The sequence below is a fragment of the Triturus cristatus genome, chromosome 5_2 (genome assembly GCF_964204655.1).
Source record: "Triturus cristatus chromosome 5_2, aTriCri1.1, whole genome shotgun sequence".
Classification (NCBI taxonomy): Eukaryota; Metazoa; Chordata; class Amphibia; order Caudata; family Salamandridae; genus Triturus; species Triturus cristatus.
This window is the reverse complement of record NC_140588.1, coordinates 336404883-336421427: the sequence shown is the minus strand read 5'-3', so window position 1 is coordinate 336421427 and position 16545 is coordinate 336404883. Positions and strand designations below refer to the sequence as shown.

Below are 16545 nucleotides of genomic sequence, written 5' to 3'. Positions count from 1 at the left end.
CGGGCATTGCAGCGCCGGTGGAGGGGACAGCTTTTTTATACAACGTATTCTGCTTTTGCTAGGGGTGCACTAGTTTGGGTGAGGGCGGGGGTTCCCTTCCAGCCGACTCAGCAGATCATAGATAGTGAAGGGAGATTTGTGGCTGTTATGGGGAGGTTGGATGGGAGAGACGTGACTTTGTGCAGTGTGTATGCCCCTAATGTGGAACAGAAGGCTTATTTTGCCCGATTATCGGGGAAACTGGCGTAATTCCTGACCGGTTCAGTGATCTTGGAGGGCTATTTCAACTCAGTCACAGATATTGAGATGGACAGGTCACATCCTCCGCTGCCACAGGCACCCATACATAGGCTCTCGAAACTCCGGAGAGATTGGCAGACTGAATGGGGGCTGATAGATACATGGCGGGCGCAACATGTGGGGGAGCGGGACAATTCTTATTACTCTACCCTGCATGACTTGCATGTGTGGCTAGACGTAGTGTTGTATTCCCCGGATGTTCATTCGCTGGTCCGCCATAGTGAGTACCTGGCGAAGACAATATCGGATCATAATCCACTACTCTTGGCGTTGAGATGGTCTCGGAGATGGCCCGCAATACCTACCTGGCGATTGCGCCCGGAGGCTTTGGAAGACCTGGTGTTCCGCACAGAGGTGCAGGAGGGCATAGAGCATTATTTTCTGAGGGGACGGCTTCGACTCTGGCCCTAAAGTGGGACGCCTTTAAGGTGGTGGTATGGGGCTTAAGTATTGCTAAAACAGCAGGAGTGCGGAAGACGCTTTTGCAGGATATGGAGAGGGAGGAACTGCGGCTGCGTCGGGCAGAGAGGGCCCATCCAGGGGACCCGGGAGCACAGGACGAAGTCTTGGCTGCAAGAGAAGGAGTGGCGACGCAGGTAGAGCGGTTGCGCTGCTTTGACCACAAAGAGTATTTGGTATGGGCACATGCAGAGAGGGACAAGGTGGGTTCCCTTCTGGCGTGGCTGGCCAACCCGGCCCGAGGGTTACGCCCATTCTGGCATTGACCACCCCAGCGGGTACATCGGAATATACCCAACAAGGGATTAATGAGATGTTCTTGAAATTTTATACGGACCTGTACGAGAGTAAGTTGCGGGGAGCGTGTGATGGCTTGGATGAGTTCTTGGCCAAAGTACGACTGCCGTGCCTTGAGGCCGACCAGGGGGATGCATTGGGGCAGGAGATCATAGTGGGGGAAATTCGTAGTGCAATAAAACATATGGCGCGTAAGAAAACTCCGGGGGCAGATGGTCTACCGATTGAATTTTACTGGACATATGTTGATATCCTGGCCCCCAAATTGCTGGCGGTTTATCGGGAAGCCTGGAATTTGGGAAGATTGCCATTTTCCACGCACGAGGCTATCATTATCCCATTGCTGAAACCGGGCAAGGATTCATTGTCTATGTCAGCTTACCGCCCGCTATTAATGTTAACAACTGACTACAAGATTTTGAGTAGGATACTTGCGTCTCGGCTTCTTCCCCATATGACGCAACTGTTACATCCTGACCAGGCAGGCTTTATCCCCAAGGGTAATACTGCGACTAATATATGGCGCCTTTTGCGGATTTTGGGCGTGGACCATAGCGAGACCCCGGCTGCGGCGGTGCTCTCAGTTGACATTGAAAAGGCGTTCTTCAGCTTAGAGTGGCAGTATTTGTACCGGGTCCTACACGCGTTCGGACTTGGGGACTACTTCGTAGGGTGGACGGAGCTCCTTTATAAGTCGGCGACGGCGCGAGTGCGGACAGGCGCGACGATCTCATCAGCCTGCCGGGTAGGGCGTGGCACGCGACAGGGATGCCCGCTCTCTCCGTTGCTGTTTGCTTTGGCCATCGAGCCTCTGGCCTCCCATGCCCGACTGGGGAGGCATTATCCTGGTTTATTCCTCCGTGGGGATATGTAGTTTATCTCCCCCTATGCGGATGATTTGTTGATTTTTCTCGCAAATACAGATACGGCTTTGGAGGGTGTACAACACTTGCTCAATGTGTTTGGGCAGTACTCGGGGCTGAAGGTGAACTGGGCTAAGACTTGCTTGTTTCCGGTGGCCCCGGCTGTGCTGAACCCTTCGCAGGTGGCAGGTATCCGCTGGGAACCCCACTGTTTGCCCTACTTGGGCACCAACGTTTATCATACTACTGAGGACTTGCTGGAGGGTAATTTGGGTCGGGCCATACGCGGACTTAGGGTAGTTTCGAGTTTTGGAGTACGTTACCATTATCGGTAGCGGGTCGGGTGGCAATCCTGAAGATGGTGGCGCTCCCGTGTTTGTTAGATTATTTTCGGACATTGCCAATCTGGGTGCCGGGATCCATCTTCCGACAACTCCGCTCTATGGCTGTAGGGTTTATCTGGGGGTCGGGCAGATGGAGGGTTGCTATGGCTACAATGACGCGCCCGAGAGCTGATGGGGGTATGGCGGTGCCGGACTTTGAGTGGTACTATTTAGCAGCGCAGTTGCAATGGCTCACTCAAGCTGTAGATCGGGAATTCCTGGGCCCGGATGGCCCTAAAGGGCAGTGGATCCCCCGCTGTGTCTTGTCCTTTATAGTGCTTCAGCAGAAGATGCGTCTTGAGCCGCTCACTGCTGAAGAGAGGACGCTGCGGCTGTGCTGGAATCGGAGCCAACGCCGAGCTGGATTCACTCGCCCGTATGCTACGGAGATACCGCTGGGTATGTGCACGGCCTTCCCACATGGTGGGGATTGGACGCACTGGCCAATTGGAAAGAGTTGGGAATACAAGTACTAGGAGACCTCTATGAAAACGAAACCCTGTTGACATTCCAGACCCTTCAACATAAATACGATATCCCGCGAGGGGATTATTTGCTGCACTCAGCGCTTTTTCGGCAATACAGCGATACTGGGGGACGGGCCTGTCAGAACCACAGACCACAATGGAGTGCCAATATGTGGTAATGGCAGCAGGAACTGTTAAGGCCATAACGTGCCTTTACAGGCGCATGCTGACTGAGGCTCTGGAACCATTGCGCACGTTGCAGGGGAAGTGGGAGCGGACCTCGGCAGGGAAATCCCTGAAAAACACATGGGCTCAGTTGGTTAGAAGAGCCTGGAAGAGCAAGAGAAATGCTAGATTTCAATTGATACAATTCTATGTCCTGCACCAAGCCAAGCTTAATCAATATTTCAATGGGGCGGCCGCTCAGTGATGTAGATTGGAGTATAACTGATCGTACGATAGAACTAGATCTGGGTACTTGTTTACTGCACTGGTTCTCACATAGCGCTAAAACGAAAGTAACAAGTACATTTATAGACATGGGCCTCGTATTAGCCAAGAGGGAAATCACACTGCATTGGAAATCAGTGAGGGGACCAGGAGTGCGGAGATGGCGGGCGGAATTCCTCAAGTGGGCACGGAGTGAAGGTGCACTTAGGTTACAACAGGCCCTACGCACCAATAATGACAAAGCGCAAGAGGCGGCAAGGGCGCGGGAGGCCCTAGTTGCAACACTGCAGGCTCCAGAAATAGGTTCAGAGGAGGGATCAGAAGTGGAGGACTGAAGGGGTCCAACTGGCGCCATGGCGCAAGGAGAATGAACCAGGGTACGATAAGTGGGACGAATAGTGATCACTAATGCAAATGTATGCCTTGTACTGCATTACTGTTGTTCATGATTGCTATTGTACTACATTTTGATGCAACCTAATTGTTTATGAACCATGGGAGGCACACTGGTGGCGGAGAGAGGGAAGTGGGCGGGGATCACAATAAGAAGCGGCTTGAAATATGTTATGCTGTCATTTATACACTGGATATTGCAATGCTACACTAGATGTTGGGTTGTTTGAAAATCAATAAAAAATATGTTTTTTTTAAAAAAAAGGCTGAAACTGCCCGATGTCAATTTGTGAATTTGTGAATTTTGGCATCGGGCAGTGTCAGCCTTGACAAACCTATGTTTTCTTTCAAGCATGGAAGATCTGTAAGAGACGCTTTGGTATGCACTAGACCAAAAAAAAAGAGACAACTAAGAACACATTGTCAAGATCATGAAATATTTCCCGCCATTATAGGCCACTCTCCCGGATGCCGAAATACACGAAAAGAACACAAGTTTTCCTTTAAATTAAATTTCCCATAATTCTTGGTATCCTGTGGCATGCCCACATCGACGTCGGAAAGCATTTCCTGTGTAAATACAGACCAACGCAGGAAGGGGCCTGGATAGGAGGTGAGCTAGGTTAGATGGTAGCGCCCACCTCTTGTGATGTGACTACTTACGTTTTTCTCTGTTTATGGATGACTGCTAAACTCATTTTGGGCAGGCTTTGACTGATAGCTTGCTATTGCACCAATACTTTATTGAAAGATATGCATTTTCGAGACTCAACAAAGCCTAACATTTAAACTATTTGTTGTCTCTGTCCGCGTGTATGTGACGTGATTACTATACTGATCATTGTTTGTTTATACACTACAAAACGGGAGCATTTATCTGAAATTGCCGCATTATCGATTCGTAAAGAAATAGAAAAAATTTTAATGACCAGAATTGAGCATGACCCTCTTGCGTGAGCACACAATCTCTATATTTTGGTTGGGGTGCACTTGCATGAACTGTGTGTTTATGTATAATTGTGCTGCTTTGTATAACACACCTGGGCATACAAGGTTAATACCAGTCCTTTACTCCATAGTGATGATGAATACATTTATGGATAACTTTAAGGTACCGCCTGAGCTACTCTGCATGCAACAGTGCGTGGTGAAATTCTGAAGGGCCAGCTCCCGCTTCCAGTTTGTTTACTGCTGCCACCCTACTTATAACAAAGATAATGACCTCTCTGTATTGAGCATCATTTGATTTTACAATAATAATGTCTTTAGTTTACTGTGCCAGAAAGTGGAAAGTGTTCTGTCACTTCCATTAGGCACACAAGACGAACCCCAGATATTATTTTGAAGGAATGAAACACTCTTTTGTATATGTAATCAGTGTGTGACTACAGAGGAGGCACCCCTCCATCCAGTCCATTAGGCCCAACAGCATCCATAAGTAGGGAAATTTCTCTAACAAACAAGGTATGAATGTTCTTTTACACCTGCATGTCTTTTCACAATTCTATCTTCCAGTTTTAACGCAGAAAAGATGTACCTCCGTCTACTGATTTGCGGTGTTCACGAGTGGGGCGAGTACGCCTTGAGGGAAGTTACTGTGTATACACACTAAAGCCTAAATGTCTTCTCTATGCACAAGTGAACTAATGGAGAGTCATTCCATATTAATCTGTAATATTAGGATGGAGAGTCATTCCATATTAATCTGTAATATTAGGATGAGGCTTTTCAAAACTGTTTCAAATATGAAATGCAAATAGCATGACTGCAGCCAAAAAGGAAGGCAGATCTTTGTGTAATATGCATTCCTATACCATGGATCGTGTGGTTGTAGGGAGTAATAAATCCACACACCTGCAATTTTCGACAAAGACTGATCCAGACACTGCGGTTACTTGATTTGATGTCTACACCGGATCCTACCTATATCTTGCAGCTTTCACATTAAAATAAGGCTGGGTCAACTGCTGAAAAAAGGCCAAAAGATTTGGCAAAGCATAGTGGTCTGCAGGATATTGTGCTATTGCGACCGCTGTATAACTGACAAATGTTGCCATCTGTCAAAAACAATAATTAAATAAATTAAGGCTGCACCTGTACTCTATTTTAGTAAAAGGTGACACCTGAAAGACACAAAAATCAACCAATCTGCTCCCTCTTGAAATTCATGCAACAGTAATACCAAGAGAACATGTTTAAGTAATATTGTTAAGTGATTATAACTGTAAATTAATAAGGAAAATAATTTTAAATGCTATGCATTTCTGTTGACAATTGAGATGTGTTGTTTTTTTATATTTCATTTATGAGGGCCGAAAGGCTAAAAAGCCAATATTAAATAATAATAAAGCTACAGCCAAATGTGTCCATCAGTTTGGTTTGACTAAAAATGGGTATCAGGAATAGAGCTACCCTCCGATACATAAGGCTTATGGAAGCTTTGAAAAGACCCAAGATGACTACTTTGCAGATACATCCTGGGTTGTAACATCATAAGTATGCTTGCCTGGATAGGAGAATGCCCCACAGAGAAAAACACTCCAAAATACAAGTTTCACTCTTAAGATACCACCCATTGGGCAATAAAGGACATTGACAGCCACTGTCCTAGGATTAGAATGACCAGACCTTCAGGGGAAAAATGGTGTTCCAAATAGAAATTAAGGTCACTATGAATGCCCAGATGGCGAGTACCCTTTCAGACCTGATCATGGATTAGCAAAACAGGTCAAAAGGAACATTTATTGATTCAGATGGTGATCTGACAGACATTTATCTATCTATAAAAATTAAAATGGGTCTTAAGAACTATTTTAACAGCCTGGAAAACCATATAAGTTTATGGTGCAGAAAACCTCTACAACTCAGTCAGCCAGCAAGCAGATTTATCAGCGGCCAAGAAGCGGGATTACAAAGGCTTACAAATGGATTATGAGCCAATGGCATAAAAATAACATTGAAACATGACGGCTCTCCCTAGATGATATGTTTTGAGGAGTCTATCAAAATATTTCTCCTCAACTTTGTTCTGGAAATAAAAAAATGCCTTGGTTTTAAAAAGAAAAATATACTTTTCAGAGAATCTGTATGCACCTATTCTAAAAATGTTCAGCCTCAGGGTGTTACCTATTTGCCGGGTATGGACTGACTAATAGATCTTGCCAGCTACGGCATTAGGAAGTTTAGCCATTCTTTTTTCCCCACACACCAACAACATCATCTTGGTCACATTCTTTTACATTTGCTGCTTGCTGAAGGTTTCATTTCTAATTGGGAGATCCACTGAGCTCATGTACCAGGCTGCCATGCTCTTCTGTAGAAGGAAAGAAAGAGCAGCACATCACCCTGATGACATGTGAAATCTAAAATAGAGTGGGAAAGTCAAACAGCATCAACCACTGACAGGTTCAGCAGGCCTACGCTTCATGTGGCTCAAACCCGCCCGGGTGCTATGCCAAGGAATCAGATACCACCCCAAAAAGTATGTAAAACATTTTGGAAACGAAGGGATGAAAAGATGAGTGGGGGGAAGGACCATGATAATGAATAAAATAAAAAAGAGGAAAACCTGTACCAGGAACACAGGAAACAAAATGTGCAGAAACAGATTAAAAACAGAAATGGCACTTGCCAGGTTTCTATTATTTACCTTGTAAATTAAGTTTGTTTTTAAGATTTTGTGGAAACAAATTTGTCCGAATGGCTTAGTCAGAGCATTTATTCTACAATAGTTTTTCCTCAAATTCACAGAGAAACATAGGAAAGAGGTCCCACAAGGCTTGCAACAGTGCTAGGAGGTTGTGTTTGCTCCATTTACAATAAGCGTTCCTTTAGAAAACTAAAAAGTGAACAAGGTGGTTTTGAGCCATGAGGTCGTAGTACACATGCAAGCTCGCCCCACAAAGAGATAAAAAAATGAAATCCTATCATATGAAATTCATTGAAATTCCATCAGGTAAGCAGAGAAAAGATAATTATGGTTTATCTGCAAAAGAGAGTTAGCCGGGCTCAAAGGTAGGAGACAGCTGACGCACAATCTGTGAAGTTTCCATTTTCTTGTTCAGTCTCCATAGTAAAGACACACACACACACCCATATAAACTTTAATGTAGCCATATTATATTGCTACATTGCATCAGGAGCTACGGATGCAGTAATCCAGGATTGTCAAAGAGAAGGCGGAGTTACCACAACCAGTTGACTCAGGGGAGCCAGGGTGTCTTCAGGCACAAGATACTTTTTTTACCATTAAGCCAAGATGCTACTTCATAAAAAGCACAGCGTGATATCAAATCAAACTTTGCAAAACAACTTATTCTCTAGCCAAATTAAATGAGTGCTGTAGGTTGAGTCACAAACTGGCCAGGCCAGTGGATTCCATTCTGGAGGCTCACTGAGTGGAATGCAACCTTCCAAGTGATTCCTATAATTGACGTGCACTCCTCCCTTAGGTCTCACACGGATATGATTTAAGGGGAGGAGTGCAGCGTCTCCCCTATGAAGGTGTGGATCTGAAGCGCTGCGCTTTCCAGGTGACTCATGCAAGGTGCTACATCGGAGAGACCTGGACCATTGAAGCAGCACATTACACAGAAACTTTAAGCAAAAAGTGCAGGGGATGCAGTCACACCACGACTGTTGAGGTGAGTAATCAAACATTTACCACAGGGCGAGGCGGAGCTGCCGAGCAAGCTTTAAAGTGGGGCCCAAAAAAGAAAATGTTACAACATTCATCACTCACACGAGCAAGACAGTCTTTATGACTGTCACAATTACTAATGGCACACCTGCTTCAGTTTGCGAATGAGGATTTGCACATGCTTGGACATCTCCTCACACAGGCGCGTCATAGATAGAATGCACCACCAAAGCGTTCACCTGGAGGCCGGTCTGCAAGACGGACACCGTCTTTTGCTCAATGTGCCCAAACGATAGTCCATGGACCTGTATGAGCTGAGAATATAACTGACATCTACAGAGTACTTGGAAAGTTACTCACTCTACATTGGAAATGTAAGGGACACTAATTAGTCATGAAACATTTCCAATATTAACAAACTGAGCGCCACTCAAGTAGGAATAGAATCTGCCCACTTCTGCCACTTCATAGGTTCCTCAGGAAAGTGTATTGTCTATCTGGCGAAACAAAACAATAATAATGACCTATTTCTTTGCTAATGGCCTGTTCCTGATTGGTCAACCTGCCAGAATGTGGTGTGACCTGCCTACTGAATCTGATTCACATCTGCCTACACCCAGAGAAAGTTCTGACGGTCATCATGTCTTCTTGTCACTTTGAAGGAATGCTATACTTTGCAACTTAATAACAACATGCGCAAGGTCACACTCTCAAAAAGCATATTTACGGGTTAGACTTATTATCTAGGTAAGGCAACTGCCGCTCAGACCAAATTGAAGTAAAAGATCTGACAACGCAAGCTTACCTCGTTTTGGGTTCGCAGAGCAGAAAACTCGCTTTTCTCCAAGATGATCATATCCTTTTTCACCGAAGTGATCTGGGACATTACTTGCTGAAGAGTGATCTCCTAGAACGAGAGAAAAGAGGCCAGCTCACGTCAAAGACACTGGTACTTTATTTGAGAGGGGAGATGGGGGAATCAGGAAGGTGGGCGTTATATATTTATTTATATTTCATGAAATTTGAATACAAATTCTTCTCCAAGCCCCAAGAGTAGCTGTAAGAAACAAAAATAAGTTTCATCTGCCTGTAACTTTATATTTACAGCTCCGGTTATTTGATGGTAGTATGGAAGCATATCTAGAGTAAGCACCCAGTAGTTCGTAAAGAAATGTGAGAAAAAGAGAATCATACCATATCTTTCCTTCTCATTATTGTATTAAATAGAAGTACATTGTTGCTATTAAGATCAAGCAGAGCATAGTTTACACAATTTTTCACAAACCAGTACACTTAACAAAGCCATACAGGTAGGAACAGTTGTCTTCAACGTTTGCACAACCTCAGCTAGTGCTACTGGTTCAGGCAAACTCCTGAGGACTATGGCCCCTTAAAACACCTGACAAGGCAACATTGCAGGGATTCTGCTCAGGAACAGAACTATGCTTGGGACCACAGAATGTTGTTAAGTTGGGACTGAGTCACAATACCACCTCGGTATCCCTCAGCCCGAGTCCGACTAGCTATTGTGTCTCACTTGCCCTCCTAACCATATCCAGAGAGACAAGTGAATTGACACCCCAGAAACAACACACCCGACCCTCTCAGGGATCACGGTAACAGGGAACCCACTTTTGCTCTCACACTCGTCCACAATAAGATATAACAGAGACACGAAGAAAGTTTGTAATGTTTATTTAAACTATCGTGCTCTAGAATGCAGTATTTGTGCCACAATCAGAAAACAAATGCTTAACAAAAATACCATCAGCATGGACAGTAAAGCCCTGTCATATTATAAGACAGATAAAGCCTAACCCCGTCCCATTCTACAGAAGCGGAATGATTATACAGCAAAGATCTCTGGGATTAGCAGCGGACCCCTTACCTTAGCATACATAGATGGACGTTCTATCTCTCAGGTACAGCTGTGATCTTCTCGCAGAAAGTCTGACAAGGCAAATATACTTACAAACAGCTGCCCTCATGTGTTGTGTCTAGGTGCTAGTGCCTGACCAGAACAAAATAACAAGGGACATTATTGTTTGACCTTATCTAGTGTGTTCAGACTAAATCCCAGGAAACAACAGAACGTGAAAACAGGATTGTGCGAAAACAATTGCAAATTAGGTGAGCAAATACAATGTGGCACAGATATAAATATGTTTATATAGTAACGTGCGCAAAGCAAATGTGGCCTGTATCGTGCACAGTTAGGCTAAGATAGGGAAAACTACAATGGGCCATGCACTGAACACATGACAGTAATAAACCTTTTATTTATTAGGATGCCTGAATTGTCTGTCTGAAGTGTTGTACATCACAATGGTATATTTTTGAAGGCCGTTGAGTTTACCTTAAAGATTTGGCAGTGTTAAGTAACCTCTGAGTAATGATGACACAAACACCTCCAAATCTCCCCCTCAGCCCTCCAATAATGGTATGCTAGTAGGCAATTAAATGCCTACAAGTAAAGGCATATTTGTGGTAATGATGTCCTATGACAACATAGTGGCGAGTGGGCAGGTTGCATTTCTATAGTGCCGCGCGGGACATTCAGGCCTCACTTTGGATATAAGAGAGTTTCAAGCTTTTGATTAAAAAAAAAAACAAAACAGTTAATTCCTCAGTAAATAGGCTGCATGGTGGTTGTGTTGTAAGTGAATGATCATGAAAATGGCTGATTCCTACAATACACTCATCTTAAAGCCTGCTGGGTGTCTTCTTCAGAAAGGTCAAGCGAGGCCTATATTTAGTCTCCAGTAGGGAATTTTAAGCTTGAACAGCAAACAACTCTTCATGTCACAGGCCAGATTCAGGTATGGTGTGACCCGTCAATAGGACTGCTCTTCCTGTACTTGCGACAGAAATACTGTTCTTGACTTTATTACACAAGAAGAAACTTCAGTGTATGGACCCCGACATTGACAATCAGGCCTACAACCCTTTTCTATGATACCTGTATATCTGGGCAGAATTGAGCCAGTTGACATTTCTGGGCTCTGCACAGGCATCATTTAGCATCTACAAGGCTAGTATTGCAGATATGACTGTACTAGAATATCATTCAGGTTAGTCTATAGAATGTCGAAGTGTATTACGATGCCTTTTGCAAGCTCCACCCATCAACCTTTATTGGTTGTCACCATGTTTCAACTTTTTAATATCAGTCCTCACATCAAAAATTGCTATTTTGAAGCAGCTCTAAAAACGCAACTTTTGTGATCGTATTCCTCCAATTTACTGGGTCTCCTTTAAGCTCTCTGTCAGCAGTAACTTTCATTGATTTATCTTTTCTACTTCAGAAAAGTTACTAACCCTGTTTAATAACTTCTATAACACTTAGACAATTATGCCCCCCCCCCTCCCCCCCAGAAATACCCTGTATACTTCAAATATGAACAGCAACTTCTGTTACCGCATAAAGAGGAATTATGAGTCGTGGACAAAATTTGCATCTGCCCGGATAAATTTCGGCAGGCCAAATCTGATTAAAGTTGTTGGGGTAAATAGATCTGCAAAATACTGGGCGTGCACATTTTGGTGCAGTAAGCAGAAAAACACCGGACATGGGAATTTTGGTGCGGTAGGGAGCAAATTGCTGAACACGTGAAATTTGGAGTGGTATGCACCAAAATCTGCATGTTATGCCCCATTATGCGGACACAACTAGCTATAGGTGATAATTATCACACATGATAAAGTCCGAACACCTCAATGTTGGATTTCAGATGCAAATAATTATTGTGTGCAATGGGGCACTCGTAATGAGGCCCTAAGCTTCCTTCATTAATGTGTTGCACCACTGCTATCTTAAGGACTCGAGAAGAAAAATTGCAAAGGTCCAAGTAACGAGATCAAAGGGGAATGGCCAAGTTTCATGGGTGTCGCCAGTGAAACGTCAAACACAAAGGGACTCTTCTTGAATTAATGCCCAACCCACTCACAGTGAGTACTGCCAGTACTCATTATAACCAATATTGTTAAACTGCTAGACATTTACCACTAAATGTTAAATTCCTACGTTATTTTAAATAAAATCAGTGGTCACTCCAGAATATTGCAGTACCACAAGGCTAGTACTTAATTGTGAAAATCACTTATCAACATGTCGTTTCCAGAGGTTGCCATGTTCTAAGTCTGCGACCACCCAGAGCCAATACGCATGCTCAAAAGGATGTAGAAACCACTGCAAAGTAACAAGCTCATCTGCTGTTTTATACTTTTGACAATTAGTCCACTAGATTTCTACTCTGTATGCCACATCACTTTCAGAACATGTTATCGCCCGTACTGTCCTTTCTCCACATCCACCTTAATTTCTCTAAAACCTAAGGTCTAATTCAACGTTCTCAGGACCTGGAGTGAGATGTTATCTCTCTGCCTTGCCTACAATGTATGCCACTTCACCGCTCATGCAACAGACACACCTAATCATGTCATCTACCCACGTACACTGAGTACCATGTAGACCTCTGAATACAGGACTTCGCCGCCCAGGGAGGTCACTGCATCTTTTTGAAGATGGACAGCCCCATCTATCTGCAACAAAAGCCTTCATCACAGATTTTTTGATACCCACAGCTCCACATTCCACTTCACTGCAATCACCAAGATTTGGACTGACCCGAAAGATTACTCCCAAACTCAATGTTCCTGCATCTCCTTATTTAACTCCTGCTCCTTTACCTTACTGGTAGGCTTGAAACGTACTACTGAAACTAATATAATAATTATCTTGGCAAGAGCCTCAACTAAAGATTCTCCTGTTCAGCCTCATACTCTCTTTATGGTGAAATTTAGCTTACCTCCTTTTTCCTCCATCTTCTTCTCCTACTTAATGCTTTGCCCTTGTCCAGAATGTGAACTGCTTCCTATGTATCAGTTATTGTCCTGCCATGCTGTGCTCCCAAAACTTCACCAAACCACACCCGAAACCTCAGCATCGTACTCGACTCCTCTCTATACATGACCCGACAGGTCAACACCGTCGCCTCCAGCTGCTTCAACATCCTTTGCATCCTCCGAAAGACCTTCAAATGGATCCCTCCCAGATCAAGGAAGGCCGTCACCCACACACACATCACCAACAGGCTGGACTACAGAAACGCACTCTACGTCGGGATCAACAAATCTCTGCTCCACAAGCTCCAGACCATACAGAACGCCGCAGCCAGACTCGTCCTCGGCATCCCCCGACACGAACACATCACCCAACACCTGCAGAACCTCCACTAGCTCCCCGTTGAGAAGAGGGTCACTTTCAAGATACTCACCCACATCTACAAATATCTCCACAACAGCGGACCCCAATACCTCAATGAGAGAATCTCCTTCCACCCACCCAAGAGAAACCTCCGATCCACTGACCTCATCATCACCGAAAACCCAGTGCATCCGCAGAGCCAGAACAGGTGGAAGAGCCTTCTACTACATCACGGCCAAAACCTGGACAGCTCCAGATTGACATCAGATGCGCGCCCTCCCTGAAAATCTTCATTAAGACACTCAAGACCTGGCTTTTTGACTGAACGGAGCTGCCCCCCACACCCTCTTTCCAGCACCTTGAGACCCTCACGGGTGAGTAGTGCGCTTACAATACCCCCGATTGATTGATTGATTTCTCTACCATTGAAGCATGAATATTGTTCTACTTTCGAAAACTTAATGCTAAAAACTGATTTAAATTCCCTAGTTCATCATTGACCCCTTCTCCTAACCTTTCTCCTACCTCCTAAGTTCTCTTTTTCTTCCTCTGCCTTCAACCTGGGCCTAGTGTTTGAGTCTCATCACATTGCTTCTGCCAATAAGACGTGCTGTCTTCATCTGCACAATTTACATAAAATCAGGATGTTTCTTTTCTTTTTGTGTGAAAATACTTGTCTAAACATTACTCTTTCTTGATTCAAGTATTGTTCTTCTATTTATATTTGTCTTACTTAAATTATAGTTTCAAATTCCGAGCATAAAAAAATCGTGTGAGGCTTTCCCTTACAGGTCACAAACACACCCCATTATTTTCTCATTTTCATTCTCATTTAAGTTTTAATTTCTTCTATTTAGTTGTCCAAGGTGCGTTCTTTGGCCCCTCCTCAAACGTGTTTCTTGGTATCCACACTCCCTGATCTCTCCATTGTGCCTCTTTGTTCTTTTTCTCTGTTCCGTGGCCCCATGTGCTGCTTCCTATTATCGTTCCTTTGTTCTTTTTGCTCTGTGTAAAAGGAGCTACTTTGTAATATCAGGTGTGGCTGGATAGATTTATAGATAATATTGAAGACATTTTAAAAATATCATTCTTTGGCATCATTAAGCTATTCTCAAACCTGTGATTGTCAGCTGGGTAATTTCCTAGCCACTATATTGCACCATTTTCATACTTTATAGTACTTTGGATAATAACACTATAATAATTAATAAATCAATAGAAACAAATTTAATACGCTGGCTGTTCTATACAACAACTATGTCCCTAACTCAAGTTGCATGAAGTAACCGAGTTGGGGGTAGCATTCTGATTAACAAAACACAATCCCGTCTCTTGCACCAATCACACCCCCTAAATCCTAATACCACTCAAGCACAAGCATTGTCCTCTTCAAAGGAAACATCCTTGCACTTGTCTGAGCACTTTGTCCTTGCCCCGGTGAAACCTACCACCCCATTAACCTTGATAGCGGGATTAGAGAAGGGGGATATTTTGACTGCGCCAACTTTGCGCAAACCCAAAACTCCTTTTCTTGAATTGAGGCTGAAATCACAAATTCACTAACATTGCATTACCAGTGATGCAGATTTTACCGCACAGTAACGACACAGAAGAGTAAGTTTGCAACCCACAGAGGTTTGTTAGCAAATTTACAATCTCCAATCAAAGCAGTTAGACATACGTCAAAAGTCACCTGAACACAGCATACAAGAATGTAATCAAGGACAATCCAAGATGATTTCATCAATAGTATACTACCTTCAAGTGAATTCGAAAAGAATTGTGAAAACCCTCAATGAATATGCTTCAGCAACATAAAAAGTCACTGGACCAAGCAGAGTCATCGTGAATAGTGGAGTCCCTTATTCTGCATACACAGTAGAGTTGTACATGTTCGTCTCTGCTGCATTTTCAAGTTTGGTTTTGACCCATGGGGCTTTGTCCCATGCCCCATGAATGTGGTATAATAAAGTCTGGGTGCCCGGGAGGGCTACACATTTTTATGCAAACTAAGGCAGCCCTTGTATTGTGCCCTGCGTCTTCTAACACTAGCATCAGTACTTACAACTCTCTACGGCAGGGTTCTCCAAAGTCTGTCCTGGAGGGCCGGATCCAAGCCAGATTTTTAAGACCACTACATTTATCTAAATGCGGATATGCTAAAAATCTGGCATGGATCCGGCCATCCAGGGCCGACTTTGGAGAACCCTGCTCTACAGGATTTCTAGTATATTATCCAAGGAGATTTTATATGCTGCCAACAGAGCCCTCAACACCCCAAATTCTCCACTGCCTACTGTTCCTCTCTAAGGTAAGTTACCAAACAATTCCCAATTACTCTAGAACATTCACATTCTAAATGTTACTGGTAGTAGTGAAAACAGGGATGCAAATATGCTCTCTCACTTGATGGCTCGAACGACCAAGGCTGGCGAAAAGCATATATTCCCACCCAGGTACAGGTTTTGAGAAGACAGGGGCAACCCCTTGGGCAAGTGTGAACTTCCAACTATTGTGTTCAGTAGAAAACCGACATAGCACCAGCACATAGAGGTAAGCACTTGTCCAGCTCGTCTGCTGCACAGCAGGAGTTAAAGGGCTGCATCCTGTACAGCTGTGCGTGACGTCAGACAAACTGACAGGAGAAAGAAACACTAACAAGATTGCTTTTCCCTCACATTGCATTCAAGGCGCTCTGCAGCCAAAAGGCTTGACATTAGACAACAGGCCAAGGTCCCTCTCGTCCCAGATAGGACTGTTGCTCTTTCAGATCCAGGAATCTTCGACTGCAGGACGATTCCAATTTCAGAGGAAAAATACAAAATTACAGAAAGAAATTGTATACAAGAATTGCAATGTTCCTGGGGGAGTGTTAACTGTGTTACCCTTTAGGTCAGAAACAGTCCATCTGAATGGCAAAAAGGATGCGGTGTAAGAAACCAACTAGAAGCCCGATTATAAATTAATAGTTGAAACTGTTAGGACGGTCACACTACACTGATAACTAATGGGGGAAGAAGTTTTCGAACTTGTTTAGTAGATAATAAAGAAGGAGCAGGAGAATGATCTGTCCAAGGAGAGAGTTCTG

General features: G+C 44.0%; 1 protein-coding gene across 1 annotated transcript in view; it reads right to left on the bottom strand.

Moving 5' to 3' along the window:
• MCUR1 (mitochondrial calcium uniporter regulator 1) overlaps positions 1-16545 on the bottom strand; it is a 271092-nt gene that overhangs the window by 158900 nt on the left and 95647 nt on the right. The window contains exon 4 of the mRNA XM_085607101.1: positions 9057-9158. Coding sequence (XP_085463227.1) covers positions 9057-9158 — 102 coding nt within the window. The remainder of the gene's footprint in view (positions 1-9056; positions 9159-16545) is intronic.